Source organism: Molothrus ater, chromosome 8, assembly GCF_012460135.2.
Source record: "Molothrus ater isolate BHLD 08-10-18 breed brown headed cowbird chromosome 8, BPBGC_Mater_1.1, whole genome shotgun sequence".
Lineage (NCBI taxonomy): Eukaryota > Metazoa > Chordata > Aves > Passeriformes > Icteridae > Molothrus > Molothrus ater.
This window is the reverse complement of record NC_050485.2, coordinates 12,666,545-12,691,183: the sequence shown is the minus strand read 5'-3', so window position 1 is coordinate 12,691,183 and position 24,639 is coordinate 12,666,545. Positions and strand designations below refer to the sequence as shown.

At 41.2% G+C, this 24,639-nt stretch overlaps 1 protein-coding gene across 10 annotated transcripts in view; it reads right to left on the bottom strand.

Moving 5' to 3' along the window:
- Positions 1-298: 298 nt before the first annotated feature.
- ZMIZ1 (zinc finger MIZ-type containing 1) overlaps positions 299-24,639 on the bottom strand; it is a 337,609-nt gene continuing 313,268 nt past the window's right edge. For 9 of the 10 annotated variants that reach the window (XM_054515536.1, XM_036385261.2, XM_054515535.1 and 6 more), the window contains 9 exons: positions 21,840-22,050; positions 20,531-20,636; positions 19,837-19,997; positions 19,485-19,552; positions 18,053-18,121; positions 17,285-17,532; positions 14,326-14,489; positions 8,371-8,619; positions 299-4,917 (listed from right to left, as the gene is read on the bottom strand). In XM_054515536.1, the coding sequence (XP_054371511.1) occupies positions 4,810-4,917; positions 8,371-8,619; positions 14,326-14,489; positions 17,285-17,532; positions 18,053-18,121; positions 19,485-19,552; positions 19,837-19,997; positions 20,531-20,636; positions 21,840-22,050 (1,384 nt within the window). In that variant the 3' untranslated portion in view covers positions 299-4,809. The remainder of the gene's footprint in view (positions 4,918-8,370; positions 8,620-14,325; positions 14,490-17,284; positions 17,533-18,052; positions 18,122-19,484; positions 19,553-19,836; positions 19,998-20,530; positions 20,637-21,839; positions 22,051-24,639) is intronic. The other variant, XM_036385264.2, reaches the window with a different exon arrangement.

Below are 24,639 nucleotides of genomic sequence, written 5' to 3'. Positions count from 1 at the left end.
TAATTTCAAAGTAATTATTACTTGTCTGGGAGAGAGGCAGTGCCCTGCATACTGAACAACAAGTTACCAATGCCTTGCTTGGCAGGGACATTTTTCTGTGTGATCCCATATTTGCATTCATAATCTTTTCTTTTATCTTTGGCCTCCAGGGTGGTTCCCACCTTTCCCTTCCTTCACCGAGTCCTGCTCTGATAAAAGGTACACCTCATGCAACTGACTTCCGCATTAACTCAAACCAGGGAGAGCAAAGGGGAAGTTGATGGTTTCAAAAAATGAAACTCAAAATTTACAAAGCAGCTGCCAATTAGTCAGACCTTAATTTTGCAAATTTATTTAGGAAAAGAAATTTAACATGAGCAAATGAGAATACTTCAGTGTTACAACAGAGTATATAAATGTCTAGCAATAGTCAAATAATTTGATCTTTAAATACAAAATAACCACATGAACACCTAATATACAGGTTTCATCTGAATACATATTTATTAGATAAATATTAGGTTGTCACATCATCTAACTACATACAGTTTTGCAAGACTAAAAATCACAATTATTTTTTCTGACCAGTTTAAAGTATGAAATGATTGCATTGTACTGTACATACAATGTACAAACAAAGACAATGGCCATTTTTGCATGTTACCTCAGATTGTACTTTTTTTTTTTAATTCTCCTCTGATCGTGATATCAAAAATTGTACAAAGTATGAATTTGGTTACAATTTTTTTTTTTTTTTTAATCCCCGTATTTTTCTTCATTATTTCTGTAGCACCCTAAAAATACACAGGTGATAGACTAGTACACGTAAGCTAAATATTACATGTAGATAAAACAAAACAAAACAAAGGATCAGAGTATATTACAGAAGTGAAAGTGGAACAAATGCTGAGACTCCACAAACGCTAACAAACAGGATTCATTTTCCACATAAGATGGAGCTTCAAGCTTTTTTTTCCTGCGAAATAAAAACAATGCACATTCCAAGGAAAATGAATGCATTTCTGTTAACATGTCTCTATTTGTCATTTACATATGTACAGCTGTCCCTTGAGTCTCCGCTGCAGACACTGGCGTGTACTGTCAGTCCTATAATAATGTCTTGGCAGCAGAACTGTAGATCTCTGTGGGTTCTTTCCCAGATGAACTTCCATAGGGAAACGATTAAAAGGTAAACAAACAAAAAAAAAAAGAAGAAAAATACTACTGGAATCTCATATAATAATTAAGCTTTAAAAGAAATGACTGTGATTACCCTATTTGCTAGGTTTTTTTCTCTAAACTTTAGTACGGCAGTGAACAGATAAAAAAATAACTAAATTTTCAGAAGCTTTTTCATAGTGACTTCCCTATACAGTACCTGATTTTAGGTGACAGGTAAATTTTAAAACTGTCTCAAATGTCCAGCGTTTGGGTAATGGGTAAAAATTGTACTTTCTTTTTTAAGTTCTGCTTAGAAACCAAACATTTCTGTAAGTTTAAAGATGTCAACTGTCCGCTTTAATTATCTATTACTGTACAAAGCAGATGCCAACACTGCTCCAAACATATTGCTAATATCTATGGGGCTTTTTTTTCCCTTTATGCTTTCCAACAGGTACTTTTAAATGATACATTTTAAATACTAGCAGTTAGCAAAAGGTCAATCCTTAACATACCTGGCTTAAAATACTAATATTGTGTTTAAGAGAAAATTCATTTTAGGTGACTAACTTAGCTGCTCAGGAAACAGTGGAGAATGAAACATGAAATAGAATCAATTAAATAAATCAGAGCAACCAGTTCCAACTAATAGTGAGAAATCTTTATTCCCAAACCTATGGCTTAAGGAACTTACCCCCCAAATAGAAAAAAACTAACTCTAAGGGCATTAAGTCAGTTTATCATTAGCCACCTCTGCACATGACTTCCAGACCTATATAAAAAATGCAGCAAAAAACCAGGGTGAAACTACTACAGGAAAATGGCTACACAACACATCTGTATCAGTAACTGAACAATGGTCTTTCCTAGAAATTGTGTGATAGCAGCACCACACCACAACCATATTACCATGTATTACACCAAGGTATCTTTAATATTCTGCACAGATCCTCTACAGGTTGTCAAGCCTACATAAGAAAAAAGACACTTCTAAGCAGAATAAAATGTACTATACTGTTTCCCTCCCCCACCCACCAACATCCCTAAGTGTCTTTGCCCCAGTTTCAGAGACTGGAGCACCAGTACAGCGATATAAATACGGTACCATACAGATTTGCTGCTTGCCTTAGTGCATCTTTACCTGGTCAGACAGCTGGTCCTATGTGTTCTGCTCACTTGGGCAAATGAACAAACTCTGCCATTACCAGCTCATGATCACCCACAGTCAATGAACACCGGTTGATCAGTTGGGGTTACTTTTTCCCTAGGCAATCACTTTTCCCTAGGCAAACACAATTATGTTTCCGTGACAGAGCTGGGCCCTGATTATCCAGGTACTGCTTGATGTATCAATTCATTCATCACATAAATGGATATGAAATTTGGGCTAACTTACCAAAAGAAAATAGGGGGGAAAAAAACCCAAAACCCAACTCCCTTATTCTGTTAAAGAACCCTCAATTTTCTTTTTTAAAAAAGGACCCATATTCTTCTTCAGACAAGGTATTTAAAAACACCAGCAAAAGTATAACCAGATCATGAAAATGTTGAATATTATCAAAGACGATACTAAAATATTCACAAAGATATTTACAATAGCAATTCTTAAAATAATTGATTTTGCATAATGAACAGCGCCTTTCTTAAAAAAACTTGAAAGAGGAAAAATATAAGTGTGGGACCATTTCTACATAATACGTTTGACAGATTCAATACTCCTACTGGAAAATAAAAGAACTAAACCGCCATTTCCTTTAATATCTACAGCAAGGTGCTGCTGACTAGCATATATATACCACAACGCATGTACAGCAGTAGTGGGAAACGTTAACAAAAAGAGCAAAATAAAACAAAAAATGCAGAGAATTTACAAATATGACTTTGGTGAGGAAAGCAAATCCAGAGTCGTAAGCACAGAGCATGCCATTTACAGCATTGCAAACTAAACACAGAGGGCTAGGAAGCTATCTAGTCAAACTGACAGGAACAAACAAAATTTTGCCTGGCACTTCAGTTTAAAATGCATTGTGGCGAGCAAGTGAAGGGTGTTTGATTGGATTTGGGAAGAGGGAAAGGAGTAGGGTCAAATATGCTTTAGTATCAAAAGAAACAAAACCAGTAACTGTACAGTGGGGAAAAGCTGAAATGTTGCACCACGAGGGCAAAGTTGGCACACATGCACTTCTTACACAGCTACTGTACATCATTTATAAGAGAGAGAGAGAGAGACAAAGAGCACAGAAATGGGCACAGAAGCAATAGGAAGCTCATGCAGGAGCAGCAACCACACGAGAAGCAAAGATCACAGGGGCAAGACAGTAATTGTGGCAGCAGGGTCTCTTGAGGGCAGTAGCAATCTACTGACAGGTACTTATTCTCCCCACACTCGGTCCTTCAGAAGAAAGAGCTCATCCCAGCAGCCCAAGTTTAAAAAAAAGTTTAAACTGAAGGAGGAGAAAAGGAAAAGGCAGAAGTATCTGTAACAGTCACGAAAACAGAATGCAAAGCAAAACTAAAATGAAGCTGTAAGACGTCTGTCCAATGTCAATGCCCCTTCTCAAGCTGATTATTAAAAATAATTATGCAGAAAATGATGTTACTCTCCCTCCATCCTGCAATGATTTCCTCGCTGCCTTCAACCCAGCTTGTCTTACTATGCATTGTGCAGTACAGACAGTGACACAAACTCTTGGGGCACCAAAGGCTCTAGGTAATAATCAGGAACAGTTTGGTTTGCATCCCCCCTCCCTCTCTTTTCCATTATGTATGGCATACATGGCAAAAAGATCTATTACAGCAATCTCTACAGCTGGATGTTAATGCAGTCAGAAATGGTACTGATTTGAAACCAAATCACAAAAATCCCTAACATTGCAAACTTTAAAAAAAATTTTCCTGGGTGCTTCCAATCTGTGTGCTGGGCCAGAGGAATCCTCTGTAAAGAGATGGTAAAGATCCCTGCGCTTGCAGAAATCCCAACACCCACGGCCGCGGCCTGCAGAGCTCAGGACTCCGTTACTGAAGTGGCATTAGCTACGCTGCTGGCTCCCTCTGACAGGCCTGTGTGTCATCCCTAACTCTGCCACTTGACTGTAGGATTTGTGCTTTTTTGAGCTTTGTAGGTATTTTTTTCATTTTGTGTGTGGCCAAGACAATTATTCCAAGGCAAACCCATGGCTGGAGGGGGGCAGAGGAGAGGTGGGGTAGAGGGAGATACAGTTTCAAAAAAATGGAAGAACAAGCATTGTAAAGACACTCTGAGACAGGTCAATTAAAGACAGTTCCATTCTGTTGATTTTTCTTCCCTTGCCAAGATTCGGTTTTGCCAAGATACTTCACACTATGTTTATCACAGAACTCTCTCTCTAGAGGATGAACACCAAATGAGGTTTCCAATAACTGCACAACTGTCTATGCTTCTTTGTCACATGTAGCATGGCAGACTCGGAGATTACTGCATTTATTTAACTTTTGTATTATTTTCTCCCATCACTTTCGCAGTCTTTGAAGCTAACAAAAGCAGTTCTGAGATGAAGAAAGCAGGGAGTGCACCATTGGATCGAGTTGTGAGGTTTTTTTCTTCTCTTGTGGAAAAGGAGTGTTAAGATTCCTCGCTGTGCAGCCACACACGTGTGAACAAGTGAAAAGGATGGGAGAATACATATGGTTTCAGTTGTTCTCAAAGAGAGACAGAAGGTCATCATTGCTATTGCTTGGCAAATCAGGAGGATCCAGGTATGAAAGCAGCTCATCTGGATTTGTGAGTTCTGGAAGCAGCTATAAAATACAAAGATAAAATAAAAATTACAGATAACAGAAACACAACTGAGAAAAGAAAGGGATTAAGCACCACACATTCCTGGAATCTGGTTTTCATAACAATATATCCAAATAAAACAGAAGGCAGTGTCACAAGCCTAACACTCTCAGATGATGCAGTATCCAATTGCTTGTGAAAGTCTCTGTGACTCAGTTTTCACCTGTGAATTACATTATCATCTCAGTTAGGGTTTCTCAAACCTCCCCATCATATTGCCTGGCTCGTGATGCTGACAAAACCTTCTGGATAAATGCTCATTATGGATGTTTCCTATAAAACACTGCATAAGCATTTGAAACAAGCACTTTGAGTAATCCACATTTGAGCTTTAAGGCAGATGGACAAAGGTTTGTCTGGCTCTCACACATCAGTTCGATGGCCACCCAGAGCCTGCAACTCTACGGAAGGAGGCAGCCTTGTCCTTTGCTCACCCCCAGTAACTCCTCAGTGCACTGATCTAAGCTCTGGGACAGTGACCAAGGAACTCACCCAGGGTTAAAGCAACCAACAAATCAGGGAAAGTGGAAAAAAAAACAGTTAAGGAGGAGGATGGAGAGAGGAGTGGCAAGGCAGTTGGGTGGGTCCTTCGCCTTTCTGTGGCAGGAGTTTACAGTGGTTGGAAGTACTTACTTGACTACAGCATTACATGCAATTCCAGACATTTTAAAGGGTCACAGGTGTAACACTCCATCCAACAGAAGATGACCTATTCTGCACAGTGCTTTAAAGTATCAAAATGAATAGCTATGGGTCTTCAATTTGTATTTCCATGAAATGGAAATAAACCATCACAACACATTCTTTTTGATCTGACAGATGACAAGCACATTGTAACTCCTGGGCTGTGCATCAGGCAATGTTTTCTGCTCTACAATGCATCTCGCCCTTTCCTAGGCAAATATAAAAGTGTCATATATAAAAATTGCAGGGAACAGTTTATAATAAAGCCCTTTTATGTTCTGCATTGTTTTAAAGACAGAAAAATATGGACTGTTTTAACAAACTTAATAGTAGGTACATGAAATTAATTTTAAGTTGTTCAGTGTTTTCAAATATTATAAAACCAAAAGCTTAACCACTTCAATTTAACAAATAAATACTGTATTTACATGCTTCTATTACTCTTGTACAAATGAAACTTCATCTTCTAACATTATATGGATAAACAAATTTTTCAGTAAGTTAAACATGAAATGCCAAAAAAAGTTTACTGCTTTCTAAGCATTTTGAAAAAATGCCATGTCAAGTTTACATAAACAGAATCTCCCAGAAGGAATCTTCTTCTTAAGCTACCACCTCATTTTATTAATGGTAAAAATGCTATTGTCATTGTATGGAGATATGAGACTTTTAAATGTACTTCACCTCCTATTATAATTTTTAATGAGTATATCATAAAAAATCCAAAAAGAAAAAAAAGAGTCCAAAGAAAACAGCAGCCCCTCCAAGTGTTGAGAAATAAAAAAGTTATTGAATCTGTCCTACAATTTTACAACTTGTTCTTAAAAATTTGAATCATCTATGAGAGGGTGACCTCAGCTTCCCTCAGCCAGAGGGGTCAGGCAGCAGAGCTGGCCTCCTGCCCCACTAGTGGGAAAACCAGAGACCTCAGGAAGGACTTGCTGGGAACTGAGAGTGCTGTGCTGGAGCAGGGACAGAAGAGAGAGGAGTGCCAGGGCCTGTGAGGGGGTGATAGGGACAGAAGCTACAGGAATGTGCCAGATTTAGGGTAGAGTTTGAAGACGTGTACCCTGAGCTCCTGAAGTGCAAATGGAGAGAGGTCTGACCAGTGATTTCAGCCTTGAGCCTCTGCTGTCTGAAGTACCTGTGTAGATCTCCCCTGTCTGTGCCTGCATCCATATGAGGTGGATTCTTTAACCCAGGTTAAACCTTGGACTGCATCTCACTGAATTCTGCGAATGACTGTGACTGTGCCAGTAGGGAGTGGGTCAAGTTGCCCACAGTACAGTGCCCTGTTTGCTTTGCTGCATGGGACTTTATTCAGCCACAAGACACCCATTATAATAATCCATCTGATCAGGATCACAGGTATTTCCAGTAAGTTTATTTCCCACACTGTACAGCACTTGCCTCCTGTTAAGAAACCAGCAATCCTTCATCAGTGATAATCACAGCACTGTGTAAGTGTACAGATTTTTGTACTTTGCTTCTCACCAAGGAATGGGTGCCTGACCCATAACAAAATACGGTATGTTTCTTAAATACTAGAAGGAAAAAAGAGACCTTTTTTTTCACCTTTCAGTATTGCTCAGACAGGATCCTTAAGGGTTCAGAACTTCAACTGCCACATGAACTATTGTTCCCAAATGATGTGCACACAACCATATTGTGTGAAACAGCAGAAGTTGCCTCACTGATCACTGTTCCTGCAGCATCCTGGAGCCTCTATCTGTCCCCTAACCCCTTCCCTCCCCTGTGAGGCTACCTGCCAGCCCAGTGCTCCCGTGTGACAGGGGAGATGCAAGTATACAGCAACAGCAAATACAGATATAAATCCAAGGCACAGAAGCAAACACATCTCTAAGGAAATTAACTGTGCAGCAGCAGACTTTGGAACAGACAGAAGATACACATACAGGAATGCATGACTCAAACAAAAATCCAATCCTAGTGCTGAGGATTTATGTTTTGGGAGGTAGATGGCTAACCAGAGAGATATCCCTCAAGTAAGTCACTTCCAACTCCACTGAATCGATGTTAAGAGATGGAAGACTACTTTTGGCCTTAAAACTAGACCTCAGTTAGTTGTGAGCTGCCTCCCATGGTGGCTAAGGAGGCAGAAAATGTCCATGTTGTTTACGTCCCTGTGTGGTATACTGGGAAGAGGAACTTATGCTGCTGAGCCACCCACAAGAGCAGGTTTGGAAGGGCACAGACTGTTTCTGGCTGCAGGGAGCAGGGACAGTGTCACAGGGTGGGCCAACACAGACCCCGCTCCCACTGGCCAGGACATGCTGCAGGGCTCAGCACAGAGCTCACTTGGCACAGCAACGCCACGGTCAGAACTTCACACAGCTGTGTCCCTCCTCCTGTCCAGGCACTGCAACAGCTTCACGGTCCAGGAGAGCACAGCCCAACCAGCAACGAGGTGGGAAAGGAGGAGATGGCTCCCGGCCTGGTGCCCGAGCTGCTGCCTAAAGAAACGCCTGCCTTGGTGCCAGGAAGAGGCCTATGGTTCACACACCACGCAGCTGCTCCAACCAGAGCCATCCGTTCTCCCAGCAGGTCAGGAGTGCCCTGTCACCTTGGCTGCAGCACCGGTGCCCATGTACCAAAGCATGAGGGATGGCATGTGCTGTGGAAGCGGCCCCGGCCCCTGCCCTCCCCGCCCTCCCGCGCGATGGAAGCACACGCTATGGCAGGCAGATGAGAGTATGACACAGACTTACATCCAGCGAGGGCTCCGGCATGTCGGGTGCTCCCTGTCCACCAGCCTGACCCTCTAAGGCTGAGGAGGGGTTAAAGGTCAGGTCACTGTGTGGATGGTTGCTAGAAGCGGCCGGGGGTGGCTGCCGGGACTGCTGGGTAGGAGGCCCGCTGTGATGTAATGGCTGCCCTGACTGGCTGCTGGGGTGAGGGACGTGCAAACCTTGCTGCATGGAAGTATGGGACTGATCAGTGCTGCCGGGATGAGGGATCTGCGGAGGAGGAAAAAAGCAGGAAAAGAAAGTGAGGCCACAAGGTACAGTGCTCGCAGTGCCTGACTCTGTAACTGCATGTTATAAAACAAAATAAATTAAAAAATGACACACACAACAAAAAAAACCAGCAAAACCAATCAACAAACAACAACAAAAAAAAGAAATAAAAAAGCGCCATTGGAAAAGGAAACTCCATATCCCAATGCTGGAGGAAGTGTTTCAGCTTTTTGAAGGTTGTCTGCAAGGGGAAAAACACGTTGAACTTGTGCTGTTGGTTTGCTTCCTTGTAATGTGGAAAACTGTATATGAAGATGCAAAACAATGCACCACAAAGAGAAGGGAAGGAGGCTTATGGGCGCTGCTCAGCATTAGCAAGGCAGATGCTTTTGCCCTAAAAAATGTTGTGAATGAACAGAGAATTTGTTGAATGATCCCTATGCCAGGAAACTCATTACCTGAGAAAGTGCATCATTTCTGCTCAGCTCCCCTGTTCGGTAGCTTCCTGATACTGCAGCCTATTCCTGTCTCAGCTCTTGACAAACATCTTGCAAACACCAGCTCTTCCCCACTCCTTCCCTCCTTTTCTTCTCAGAATGCCCTGTTAACCCCTGTTAAAGGCTGAATGTTTTCCTTGCTGACATTGCTGGGTTCTGATGGCTGAGAGAACCAAGGCACTCAGGAAGCACATTCCCCACCATGAGCTGAGCTGCTGTGGGTGGCTGCACACCTGCTGACTGCAAAGTACATGGCCGTAGCTTCAACTAAGCCAACAATCACACTCTGCTTTGTATTCATGCTGTGGATGAATTGTCTAGCAAGAGCTTAGTGGTTTTTTATGCTTTCTGTGGGGAATAAGCTACCAATCCACATGTGTCTTCCTATTACTGAATGAGGGAAAAGTCTTTCTCACAGGACAGAGAAGCAATAAAAATGCACAAGTCCAATTCTTCCTTCTGCTGCATGTCACATTTAATGCTAGTGGATTCTCTGGGGCTTGACCATGGTGCCATGAGAAGGAAGTGTCTGAATGCTTCAGAATCAGATATCTCATGTTAATTGGGCATATGGAGAAACAAAAAATGTAAACATTTTTTGAGGAATGCTACATATTGGACAAAGTGAAGCTGAAATAAAAGAACAAATACATACAACAACAGCATGAAATTCATCCAGCCAAGCCAACAGAAACCAGCAAAATGCTATGTCAGTATTCACCCTTTCATATCACATAAACTGCAAAGTTATCTTAACTTCAGCCTTCAGCTTCAGAAAGCAAAAGGGAGGTTATTACAAAACTTAATTAAATGTTCCTATAAATAAAAAAATTAGAGAAACAAGTATTTAAAAAATACTTTTCACCACTCTTAGGAAAACTGAAACTTGAACACTGATCTATTGGGACAGTCTCACTCAGCTTCATGGAGGTCCTTTTCAATACTTTGGTATTACAAAGGTTTGTGGAAATGATTCTACCTGCATGGTATTTGGCTCTCTAACCCATGAGAGAGTTTAAAGTAACTGGTAAAAACTACTGATATACATTTCTCCATTGGGGTCAGAGTTTGACTACTTGAAAAACATTCTCCAACACTGTTGTTTCTATAGGGGTAAGTTTGTACAAAATCTGCCCACAGATCACACTTTAATGTAAAAGAATTTGCAGCCCAAAAACTTTGCAGAAGTCCAAGTAAAAGTAGATGTCAGTCTTAATAGTACTGTTTCCTTCCTCACTCATTGAGGACACATGCAACAGAAAGTGTGGAAGTTAGAAAGTTCAATAATAACAACAAAAAGTAAAAGCAATTTATGATAGTGTTGTTAATGTGGGAAATCAGTTTCTGGAAAAATCCAAAACCAAACAGGATTATATTGAGGAATCTCTTAAATTTATCCCTGAATGCATAAAGCAAGGGTCATGCTGGCACATTTATAAAAATAATTATTTTAACTAGGAGAGGCATTCATATGTACTCAGACAGATTTCAAAACAAATAAGCAGGTTAGAAATACTACATTGTGTTTATACAGGCAAGGATTTAAATATATATTTAGCTGATAACACAGTCACTTGAGTCCTTAGACAAGGGGTGTATAGGGACTAATTGTTTATTGTAAGACTGAGTGCAATCACATTCTTTGAAGAGCCATCGCAGATTCCAAATCCATCCAACTTAGGCCACTGACTCCACCAGCCCCTCAGTGAGAAAGCAAAATGCTCAGGATGGGAACATTTTCTATTTGCATTCAGCTAACTGATGATAATTTTGCTATGGTGCAAACACATTGTAAGCAGCACACTTTGGGTATGTTTAGCTTGTACCTGCAAATCCCACCATTTTATTCTGAAAGCACTGACCCTCACTATGAATGCAGAGTCTAACAAAGTTGCCTTTGCTTGCACAGTAAGATAATTCCAGAGTTGTTTTTAGCAGCATAAGTTTTGGCACTCTTAAAGCATTTACAGTCTATGAAAGAAAAGCTTCAAGCAGACAACTACATCTTCAGTTTAATGGCACACAGCAGCACAGCTCTACAGCCCAACAGTGACCTCTAGGAGTGCTGAGATGTACAGCTGTGGAGCAACAGGGCCTGCCACTGCACAGCAATATTCTTTCGGTCTCTGAAGAAAATTATTAGTGGGAGAAAATCACCAGGTTAAGTCAATAGTTTATATCTCTCTCTATTACCAGGGTCACAGTTTTACCAACTCTTCTGCTGTATTAGCTACCAAAACTGTTAAAAGATGCCATCCTGCCTACCCTGCCAATGTTCTTGGCCACTTTTCCCATCCACCTGTTTGCCATGTCTGCAAGGTGAAACCTGGTACACATGCACTGAATTTCCCCACCCTGCCCCTGAATTAGTTTCCAGTCATATCAGTACCTGGGTCCCGATCTTCATGGCTGCAGTAACACTTTTGCTGAGAGGGAGGAAAAGTGAAAATAGAAACAAGGACAATGACTTTTTACAGTAGTACCAGCTCATATCACCTCCCTGAGTGTATGAACCTATGGTGTCATCATCCATTGCTCAGTCCCTCCTTACACTGTCTGCAAGAAGCACTAAACTAGAGCAAACTGAATTCTCTCTGTTGTCTAAAATGTGGTTACAATTTCTGAAACAGGAGCTGCCATGATTGTGGCAGCTGTTCTGCAGCAATCTTGCACTGTTGCAATGTGGTATCTGTTCCACAGCTCTCACAACACTGTGCTGGGGAAGAGGTATTCTGGTCATGTTTCAGATCCTGATATTTTTCTTCTTCTATAGGAAGAAGAAGAAATGGAACAGCAGTGTTAAGAGAAGGAAATTCTGATTGATCCATCCCTGGTTACCCAGCCCTAAATACACTGGGCAAATATCTGCATTTCCTGGAGTGACCTACAGAGTATGTCGGAGGGATCAACTTTCTCTTCCTACCACTGTGTAAGGGCCACCACATAAATCTTCAAAATAGGACTGCTAGGAACTTCCTCAGCAGCATTCAGCTCAGTAAGAGAGACCTCAGGTCTAAAAGGACAGAACATCCAATCCCAACTCACCTTGTAAATGGCCAAAGTGAATACTATGTGCAAGCTACAAAAAACTGCTAACTGTGTAAAAGGAAAGACAAAGCCAGAGAAGAGCACAGGCCATATCTTAAAACCTTGGTTCAGTCACACAATTTGTTTATAGTTGTTTTTGTATGAAGTGTTTCTTCAAAGACATGCAACTACACAATTTAGGCATGTGTTAAAGGCATGCATTTCTCTAAAAGCAGTAATTTTAAAAGATGTCTTTTCTTGAGTGTCTGCTACAGACAAACAGTTCATTTTGACAGCAAAGAACAGAGGATAAGAAAGAAAGAGGAAAGCAGAGATTTTATAACACTGAAAAGGCCGTGCAGGAGCACTAAGAGTCCTCAAATGTGTACTGAAAACTGCACAGCCACATTGACAAGGTTAATCTAATTCTCCTCTGCCAAAAGACCTGAAAACTGATTCTCATTACAGAAAACCAGCCACTGACATAATGTAGGAATCTGCTTTAGCACTGCTTCCTATTCCCAAATGATATTGCTTGAGTAGCATGATAGATGAGGGAGAAGTGAGGCAAAGGTTTCCTTTAATTGCCAGCTATCATAAGCAAGTACTAGATATGCTACAGATTGGCCCACAGAACTGCAAGTCCCATTAACATTTGCCTAGATACAGAGCTCTGGAACATGCATAGCCTTGAGGAACTTTCACCTCTACTCTATGTAAACAGTCCCATTTTCAGAAAGCTACAAACTCTTCACTTTTATATTCAACTACTTCATATCCTACCACTTCAGAATTTCACCAGGGCAACACTAGAGCAAAGGTATGCCTGATGAAGTCAGGAGGCAGGTGCCAGATGATGGGAAGCAAAGAATAATTCCTTGTGACTTTGATTTGAAGGAAAGCAGCTGTGAGTGGTTCAGGCTGGTTCGTCCATTTCCTCTCACTACTGTATTCTGATACTGTGTGGTTGATTCTTGTGCAGAGAATTCTGACCACTCTGTGCTGTGTATGCAGAATTTGCCAATGCAAAACTACAGCATGTTTGTCCTCATTTATCAGCCTGTAAAGTGGTAAAGTCATTACAGTTTCTGGACTCTTCCTCTGCAGACAGGCTTGGTACCTGGACTCTCTCCAAACTATACGAAGAACTCTTTCTCCACTCTCTTCTATTTCTCACCATCCTCCTTGGAAAACCCACTGCCAGCTAGAGGAGACACTGACTGAGTAGGATTTTGCTGAGCATCTGCTACCATGCTTCCTCATTACATTCTGAAATTGTACTTTCTAGGATTCACTAAAGACACGGCACATATGACTTGTCAAGTTAAACATCCTTCCTGTGCAGTAACAGCGCACTTTAAACCCCCTGCTTTGCAACTTAAATGAACATAAAAGGATGTATACACACCCCACACACAGAGCTAAAATAGATGACTAACCATGCCTAAGAGCTAAATGCTGCTGGTAGCTTTTCTACCACCTAGTTGCTGCAGTACTGCATTTTCTGGAGATATATAAAGTTCTGTATAGAAAACTCAGTGCTCTGAGCAAGCTGCTTTTCCAATACACAGTTCTGCCTCACCATCTGAGACCTGAGGAACCTCTACTTTTCAGTCCCTTACATTGATATTTTCAGACCAGTGGCAGTGTTTCTCCTTGAAATCTGCAAGCTTGTCCTATTACCAAAAGTTTAAAAGTGCCTTTCATGCTACTTGAGTAGAATTCCCCCACAAAATGCTTTGATGCAAATTTTGCCCTCAGAGAAAAAGCCAGGGAAGATATTGTCCCTGCTCTGAAGTCATCCAATATCTTGCTTTAACAAGCTGTCTCTTGGAGATGGATATTCACAGTCCTGCTGGCCTAGAGAATGAAGTACATTTTTTTTCATGTGTCAGAGCAAAGCACAATGATTAATACAAGCACACTGAGCCAGGTTCTTTCTTTCAGATAAACAAGCTTAAATGACAATTCAAAAAGTGCAGAAATGCTTCTCCAAAAACTCAAAATGGCTAGAAACTAAAAATTGGCATTTCTGGCATTTCTCAAGACTACTCTATTTCACCAACTTCCCAAGTGAGGAACCCACAGAAAGTAAAAGCAGTTCCTAAGGTGAGTCCATCGGCTGGATGAGAGCTCCTTACCCCCACCAAGGAGAACCTACGTGCCCAGCACCATTACTTACAGATTCCTGCATGGGGTGACTGAGAGGTTTGTCCAGAGCTGCCATGCTGCTCGGCATGTCTGGGGGATGTGACAGCTGTGGCCCATGCATGAAGTCATTCATAGATGTGCCACCAGGATTCCCATGTGGGAAGTCAAAATTGCCATGACCTTGGTAACTGTTGCCTGAAAGAGAAACAGATGTGATTTGTTTCCAAGGTTGATCTCTCTGAGTATCTTGCAGGAGCTGTGTGATGTGTGCTCTCCTGCACAGCACAGGGAGCTGTGACACTGAACTTGACAAAGCTGTGCCCCCAGTGCTGAGTGAGTGGGGACAGGGCACTTGGCTTCCAAACACTGGCTGCTGCAATAATTTATTTATGAGTTGGAACTAATTGAAAACTGCTGACATTTTGAAAAACTATTGCCAAGTCACCACATAAACTTAACCATGCCGAGAAGTAAACAGGATATTAAATTCTATGGGATATTCCTATCTGGAAGCATCTCAGTGTAAGTGAGACTGACTGCCCAAGTCCCAGATTATTTATAGGACACCTGTGTTATTTATGGCTGTGCTTCTACACACTCAATAAGACTGTAGCACTGCTTCAGCTTCTGATGAAAGTAATTGACAGAAGTGAATCTGGAAGATGCCACAATACCACATCATAGCACAGCCTCTACTCTATCCCTTCATAAATTGCATAGAAGAGGTGTTCTTATCTAATTGGGGCTCCCAAAAAACTTACAAAATTCACTGGATTTACTGACTGGATTTACACACACATCTTGAAGCAGGCCTGGAGTCCCCTGCTGCTCCGCAGGACAAGTACTGTATGACCACTGTCCATAGGGATCCAGCCCACCTCAGCCCAGGGATCTCCCGAATTCTAAAGCAAGCAGGTATCCCAATACAGGGATTTTACTCTTCATATTTTTTGTCAAGATTCCTCTCTTAACACTTCTAACTCGGATATCAACTCTAGTGGCTTATTTGCTATGAACAGCAAAAAGTGAATTAAAACTATTCACCTATTTCATACAAGCAACTGAAGTGGATGATACTGAGCTCTGAAATAACAAAACAGCTTTGGAGCTTGCACAGAGAGCCTGCAGTTTGTCAGTAGAAGTACCACAGTTTTAAATATTCAGCTCAAGAAGGGAGTCTGACAAACTGAAGTAGTTGCATCATTTGCTCTTTAGCACAGCTTCACAAGCAGAAGTTTAATCTTGGAGGAATAGTAGTCATTAGCCATGTAAGAGTACTTCTCAAAGACGTCAGGACTTTGATCTATCATGTAAATACTGCAGAGCCTTACTAATTCTCATTTTGTTAATCTGCAAACTGGATGAGTCTCACAGAACAGAGCTGGTCTTGCCTTGCATCAGGAATAATTATTTAGCAGGCAGCTGGAATGTGGTCTTGTAGCACTGAATATTTGTTATGTTTGCAAATTAAACCTCAGTATGCTTCCTGTCAAACCCAAATAAACAAACATAAACCACAGTAGTAATACTACTACTACTACATTGCTCTGAAGAACTGTTAATCAAAGGACATTATGTAATTGCAATCACTAAGTTTCAGTGCATGTATTGATGGAGAATAAAGATACAAGGCACCATGCCCAGGGAGTTACAGCCATGCAGCAGCAAGCCCCTCTCTGCAGCAAGAGCAGTGCCATGTGCTGAGGGACAGACCTGTCAGACATTTGGGATAATCTGGCACGCTGTGCTGACATCCCTACTGCAGGGCAAACAGGTGGGTTTCACCTGCCAGAGGGGACTCAGGGCTCCAAGGAGCAGTCACTACCTCTGCTACAGGACCCATAGGGGAAGACAGCAAAATAACAGTCATGCTCACACATTGCTCAACAACAGCAATGCTCACACCAAGCCTAAACCCCACATGTGACAGGGCTATCCTGTCTGCTCCTGAGTATGAGCTGGAAATATGGTGAGGAACAGACAGCTCTGTTCTCAGGCTCTGACTGCACTTTACTCCTACTAAATAGGGGAAAAATATGTGATTCAGTGCTCTTGGCTTTGTTATAGTAATCATTCATCTGTTTGAAAACCTTGTAAGTTTTATCATCTGTCATCAGTTTTGCAGTCACTGGAGCAAATTAACCGTATTTTGCATGCAATCTATATTTTTCTTCAACGCCTGCAAAAAGCACATGTATCACCTTGTAATCAATTTGGGGATTCTGATAGTGTGAACAGTTGGTCTTTTCCCAGAGCTGAACTGACTCATATAATGTTACTTGCAAAAGACACAGTCTCTGGTTTCATGTTTTCAGAATTGTCACTAAAATTGAGTTATTCACAACATACCAGTAATTTGAAAACCTATCTCTATTGGCTGCATTTAGTTCCCTGTTCCTCAGTCTGGTAGCACATGGGCAGAGGAACTCAAAAGTAATTTTCTAACGCAAAGCAGCTAAAAGCTCTTTACAAGTTGACCCTTTTCTGGTGGCCTATGGAATGTCACTCACCTGGCCACAAGTTAATCTAGTGGCACAAGTAGCAGGGTTAATGGGTCAGGTTTTATACTTATGTAGTACCAGATGTTTTCACTTGAGAGTGGAACAGAATGAAAATGCACAGAAAAAAAAAAAGCAGAAATATGTCTATTATGGCAGGCCATGAATACAGAAGGTAATATACAGTGTTTCTTGATTCAGGGAAGGCTGCATGACTATGAATATGACAAGCACAAATATTTAAAATATTAAATAAAATAATTAAATACGACAATATATAACTAAGATATAATACTTACTAAAATATACACTCCATTGAACAGATGAACCTTAACTGAAAAGACTTACTCAGAATTTCAGAATTGCAGCCATATCATTTACTGTCCTCATGCATCGCTCTGAGAGGATGCACTGACACACCTGAATCACAAGGCTGACTGAACCACTGAGGGCCAGAGTGAGCAGCTGGCTGCACAAAGCCATAGAACTAACCTTGGTTACCGTATTCAGTGGAGCTGTTGCCTCCTGGAGGAGGGGGTAGGGATGGGTAAGGTGACGGGCCAGGACCCAAAGCTGCAATCATCTCCATTACATTTGGCATGATCATCTGGCTTGGACTCATTGTCTTAAATCTTTTTGAGGGAATGCCATCTGGGTCATCTTTGATGTGAATATCTGACTTTATAGGGACCGGCCTCCAACTGCAAGTTGGATCAATGGTAACTTCTTCAAACTCGGAGCTGTAAAATAATGTGAAAATTTAGCATTTAGTTGAATATTTTTAAATCAATTCTGCTGAAGTTTCCATAAGAATCTGCATGGTAACCAATGTTCTGAAATGCTCTGGTGTAATACAACATTAAGATCTCTTACTCCTCAAGAGTGTGCTGAAAGCAAATTTAAAAAAAAGCAACCATGAGAACACATTTCTATGTTTATCCACACAATGAAATCCAAACATATCAATGTGGTTTGCCACCTCTGAATCAGAGGGACTGCTTGTAAATACAAGAAAGCATTTAATCCTCCATTCTGGCTCTTCCCTCTGCTTCACTGGTGAGGCTGCCATTAAGAGATAACCCAAACAATATCTACAAAGAAGATGGAAACTGATTCACTCTGTCACCTGCTCCCCCAAGACACCATGCAATGGAATATTCAAGTTCAATCACCAAGATCTATTTTGGTGTGAGTATTTCAGTACTCATTATCATAACTCCTAGTTGCTTAGTCTTGGGTATCAGCAGGGAGATCACTTACTTTTGTATGGCGTTCAGAATACCCCACATATACTGGTCAACCTCCAAGCCCTCCAAGAGAGCAGTTTTACTAAAAAGTAAAAAAATAAAAAAAAAAAAAAACAAACTTCATGTTAGAATACTGCAAGGGAAAGAATAATTTGGGGAAACAGTTTTAGTTCTACATCTACATTACCAGGATATTTACATCAAATAGATAAGGATACATCTACTTGTGTGTGTCCACTAGCTGTTCACACTCTTTAAGTAATTTTTGTTAGTGAAATACATTGCAAATTTGAAGTATTTTCAAACATAGCATATCTCTCCTGTAAACATCAGTTAGCACTATTTTTTTAAAATTAGATCTTTCTCTTTTTTTGAGGTCCATAGTACTACTGCAAAGCAACTAAGTGTTACAGCTACTCAAGATCAGCACAGATGGGGACAGAACAAAACAAAACTGGAAATGATTTAGCTATGTAGACACACAGATCTGAATGCAGGTGCTCATGCTCAGAGACGGAGGACAAAAATTTAGCCTAGATGCATGAATACATGAATTAAGAAGGCAAGATAATCAACTCTCATGATATTTTTAGCCAAATGTAGAAGACAGAACAGATTTGGGCAGTTTGGAGAAAGCACTTGTGTGTTAGGGCACAGATCAGCCATGGACAGTAATGGAAACGAGCTCGTCTCCAGCCTGCCATGTCTTCAGAACAGCCAGAATGGGCAACACCCACTGCTGTCTGTACCTAACACTGGCTGTCAGAGCAAGGACCCAAGTGGAGATTGTGCAGAGCCAGGGCCGGCTGGTACAGCCACAGCTGCTGGAGCTGAAGAGCCCTGGCTCCTCAGCTGAGGCTGGAGCCCACTCCCAACCCTGTGCCGGGAGCACAGGAGGCTGCAGACACTGAACTGGCCTGCAGACATTCTGCTGGGTTTTCTGCCCAGTTAAACATAAGGATGGACAGTCTGTAACCACTTCCAAGTTCTTCTTCCATTTCATCTGCAGAACACTAACTCATTGGTTAAAATATTAGCTTGAAATTATACCCAGGTATCCATCCCTCTTTTTCCCTAAGCAACAACTGCAGCTTTTGCTCCTTGGAAATTTTTTACTTTTTAAAAAAAATCAGCCTTATTCTGGATTGTAGATATCTACCTTATCAATGTAAATATTTGAACCTCTTTTGAACCCTATACAACCCATGGATGATCTGTAATGAAATCTTGTGAGGAAATATCTTGTTACATGTTTTTGAATTTCTAATAATCCAGGGTGGTAAAATATTTCAGGAATTCTCATTGGACTTTATGCTCTTTAAGTAAATGTGGTATATAACCTTATTTCCTAGAACTTCCTTCTTCTCTCCTTCATGATTTTAAATAGGATCCAAATTTGGTCAAATTGTGTACAACTGCATTTTATGTAGTATGGATGCACTTACTTGCATACTGGACACCGCCAAGTTCCTCTTTCACAGTTCAGTTGCAAGTAAGATTCCAGATCAAAGCACTAGGTATCAGAAAAAAACAAAAAAGGAAAAAAACAAACCAGACAAAACAAAAGGAAAATACTGTATTAAATGAAGCCGTTAGACAAAAGTAAAACTGACATGAAAAAAGCCTCCTAGCACTGAAAACTAAACCAAACAGCTTACTTTTATCCTCTACATTAAACATCACACAGTTAACTATTGGGGCTGACAGAACAAATGCCATGTATTGGGTGCTCCCACACTGAAGGTACTGGACCACCACGTGGCTGAGGGACCCTGCCAGGCACTGGCACCCACTCACCTGTACGTGCTTGCAGTCGTGACCCCTGGCCGGGAGCTGGATCCGCCGGAATGTGATTGGACACTTGAGAGACACTTTGATAGCAGTCTGCTCCACCCCATCCTCCCCATTTAGTGTTGCATTGCCAGAGGAAGCTGCTACGCTGCTGAAGTTCCTCTTGACTGTTTAGGAAGAAGGTGAGAAAGCACAAGTGTATTGTAAGTTCTAACACTGAAATCTGACATTTCTTCAACATTTAAGAAATGCCTTCAATATCTAAGGGACAATTGAATGAACAATATACCCACACAGGTGTCTTCTGTGTAATTTAGTACATTCTCCTGAACAGAAAAACCATCACACATGCATATCAGCTATATTATTAATCAAATTAAGTGTCATACAAGCACCCAAAGCAGCCCTAGACAAATAAAGAATTAGCCTTTCTTTATTGATGAGTCAAAAACAAATATGGAGGAAAAGCCAGAGAGATTCTTCTGGAATAGGACAGTCCTCTTTAGGTACTAAGCTTGTGTCCGTGAAACTTTGTTACCTCCACCCAAATAGCCATTCATCTATCCACATCATGTTCTGCAAATTCCTTAAGTACAGCTTAAGGTTATCAGTAAACAAGTAAATCTGGTGTAGAGATAGCTTATCACAACTGAACATAGACATTCTGGGAAATCACCACCCCCACAGAAGGCAAACTCACTCTTGGTGATACAATGTTCTGCTGGGAGGAGGCGTTTCTTCAGCAGACCTTGGAGTACGGAGCGAACCGATGGCCGGTGCACCAACTGCAACACGAACAAGTGCGACTGCAAGGAAACACCTTTTGTTAGGAAGAGAACCCAGCACACAGGTTAAACGTCTGGGAGTGCTAAATGCACTCCCAAACTGAGCTGCACTCTTCCCTTGGACACTTGGTTCCTGTGAGAGCCTGAGGCTTAAACATAAAAGCTGGTTCTGCTCTGCTGAGCACACACGCTCCCTTATGGATATTCTGCACACTGTGCAGTAGCTCCACGCTTAATGTATAGAAGGGCTTTAAAAAAAGCAAGGATCTTCTGCATTTTCTCCCTCCTTAATATTCAGTATATGTACAGCTGACATATTAATATCTGACTTCAGGGTTTATTTTTAAAACCCTGGACTGTCTGACACAGCCTAGCCTACCTGCCTGCCCTCAGACTACGCTGGAAGTTGTGAAAACAATTTGCAGCTGATGTGCCTGGAATCAGCTGAATCTTCTTACCCAACACAGAGCTCATTGTGGATTCACAGGATGCTGCCCCCTGCTCTTTGCCACCAGATAAATGACATTATGTAGGGAAACATCCGTGTGAAGTAAAGAAAAATGGGTGGATGGCTTCTTGTCAAAATGCCTCACATCCTGACCTTGTGAGAGCTAGCAGCTTGCTTTATTGTCAGAGACAAGAGAACAGTCAGAAGCTCTGACTGGATTTGCAGAACAGTCTGCATTAAAAATACAGTGCTCATCCCCAAGAGTAACTAACCCATGGAAAAGGAGAAAGGGGAAAGCTGAATGGTCTAGATTGCATCATTGAATATGAGTTTTTCATCTGGAAAGGTACTGAAAATTCATCACCAGCACCAATGTTGATGTTTTCATGACAAACCAAAGACCGTTTAATACACTGTGTAAATGAAATTAGTACCATCAACAATCTTCATTGTAATCATCTACTTCTACATCAACAGGCTTCAGCCCCCTTGTTACACAGGCACACATGAGAAGGTAGGAGATAAAACTCCCTCCCCTAGGCCATGAACCTTGTCAGAGACATTGGAAGGACGCCACTACATTCTGCAACAATTAAGTAGCAAAAATTTCCATATTAGCACTCTGAATGTGTCAACATCATTAAGTAAAAACCTTACCAGAAAAAGGCATGGGAAAAAATGAGAGTACGGCTCTTTCAGCTAAGGCAACATTTGCAAACTGCTGTAAATAGCAGAGTCAGCATGAGCAGCTGCAGCCCTGAGCTGGGTGTACTTACACAACAGCACGCTGTCACTGTAATCTGAATGGTGTTTCTCCCTGGCTGGCAGACGTGCTTTAGGTGCAGAGGTTTATGAGATGTCTTGTTGTCACCACGCTCGATGGTAAGTGGGGTTGCATTAACGCTGACCTGGACTGAAGCTGGCCAGTTTGTGTTCATTTGTCTGTCTTCATGGTGATAGCACTTAAACTGCAATTCCAAGTCAGACCTGCACAACAACCAATAAATCTTCCTTTAACTTTGCTTTCATACTGCACAGGGCAGTGGTTTTTATGCTAGGAACATTTTTCTTGATCAATCAGATTATTTTTCTTGAATTATTGCCATTAAGAATATAACACACTTCCTTCATAAAAGCCCTGAACAAAAGCAAGTCACGATGAATTAATGATGCAAGCATGCCCCAAAGTTGTTCCTATTTTACACTTATAAAGGACTTTCCAAGGAAACATCTCAAACCTCTTTGCAAACCCAGACCATGGAGTGATCCTGCAGAAAAAAGAAGGTCAATATCACGTAGGTCCTTCCTGTCTTAGGAGTTAAGAATGAGGAAGCAATATGCTGCAATGGGTTGTCTGGATTCCTCACTACCTCAGAGCACTCAAAGAAGCATTTGAATGAATGCATGTCAGACAAAATACAAATACAGCTAATCCTGCCTTAGAACAAGTAAATTAACTAAGATAAAATGGCTCCTATATCTTACTCCCCACCAAAATCAGTTTTCTGTGATTCTAAATTAACATGGCTGTGGACTAAATCTATCCAATTTGGACCTTCTTTCAGGGCATGAATTCCTCCCACCTCCCCTATAATAACTTCCACTCGCTATTTAGCTCCTCAGAAATCAGTTCCATAACACCTTTAAAAAATGAAAAGCCTGAGATGAAGTTAATTAAAAATTAAGTGGGTAGAGACTATGACTTTAGTTTCATAAATGTATGTTAACCTTGTGTTAGGAATGAGCAATTTCAAGAAGAAATTTAAAAGAACACAGAAAACTGAACTGAAATGTCAGAATTCTGCTGTTCTTGACAGCAAAAGACAGCTCAAAGTTTATTGTGCTAACTTTAAAATCTACATTCCTGAACAATCTACGTTGCCTGAAAGAAGATATCTTTGTAAGATCCAAGAGGAGCACATCATTCAGGAGATTAACACCCTAACAGCCATTTTCCTCACCAAGACTTCAATCTGACTCAACATCTTCTTTTCTGGATTCCAAAACATCAAGATTTAGCAGTGGACACAAACATGTGGGTTTTTTAAAAAGAAATGTATAGATACAAATTACCCAACCTTTCAACATAAGCCATCTACATCAAGTCTTTTCAGGCTTTTTTTCATTATTTTATCAACCATTTTCTGAAAGCTCAGTCTGCAAGTTCCACTCAGTTTCTCACCTCAGGAGAGCACAGCACAGTGATCCTGGAGGGGAGCAAGCCTTGGTAGCTCTGATATACGAGGCAAGCAGGCAAGGTGAGCAGGCCTGCTGAGTGTCACAGTGGTGACAGAGCTCAGGACAGCCCTGTGTCCTCAGCACACAGTGTCTCCACCATGGGACATTATTAACAGCACAGCAGTGTGAAGACTGAACCAGCTTCAAGGAGACATTTCCCCTGCCTTCAACCTTTCTGTTTCTCGTAACCATGAAAGGTTCCCATGGGGAGAAACACACTTGCATTGCTATTCATTATGTGTGTGCACGTGAGAGCTTTTGCCGAATATTTTAACTAGCACAAAAATATTGAGAATTGGCTCGGTTCCACCATTCTCTATAAAAACCAAAATCCATCCACACATGTGACTAATTCATTTTTCTGGCATCCATCCAGCCCTGAGCTTAATGTGAAATGACTTCATTACAGGACCATCCGTTCTCCCCACTATTAACAGGCTTTTCAAAACAGCAGACCTGAGCACAGTTTACCTGTGAGTCTTCATTAAAATAAGTTTAAATAAAGGCTATGTGTTTGGTGAGGGAAGGAAGAAAGAAAGAACAGATATTAAGAAACAGCCTCATGCCTCAGTGCAGCACTATAAATCTACTGAATGAGCCAGCACAATCCCCAGTAGTGATTACTTATTAATAAGAACTGGCAAATAACTGCCAAAACTCCCTGAGCTGTGAGTACTCCACGATAATGAAATGCAAGTAAGCAATAACTGACCTCAAAGTTAGGTGTTAATTATTGGATGTGGTCTGCCTGCAATCTCCCTCCCTCCCTCCCAGCCCCCAGGCTCCCTCAGGGCACAGGGCCACTGTGGTAGCAAAGACTCCTGCATCCAGCCTCAGCTTTAGAGCTGGAGTCTGTCCCGGGCCTGGGAAGTGAGCACATCTCTGTGCCCACCTCACACTCTCCACAGCAGGAAAACACAAATCTCCAGTGGATTCCAGTGAATGGCAAGAAGATCCTCACAGGAAAAAAAAGAAAATCTGAAGTTACACCTGTAAGCAACCTCCATGCAAGATCCCAAGCAACTAACCAGCCTCCACAAGGCACACAGAAAGGCTCAGACAATGCAGGGTTTATCTTGGCTCAGCAAGGATAAACACAGAGATACTTTCTGAGAAAAACCAAACAAGGAGACAAAATTATTCTGTAGTATTTGAAAATATATAAATTTTTAAAAAATTAAGGTTCTGATTGTCATTTGATCTAAGGTCCTTCCATGAACATGGTGCAATTGAAACAGACTCTAGTATCACTTATACAGATCTACATTATATACAGGAAAGAATCACCAAGGAAAAATATTCCTCTGTGCTGGAAATAAGAATTCACTGTAAGTGAAA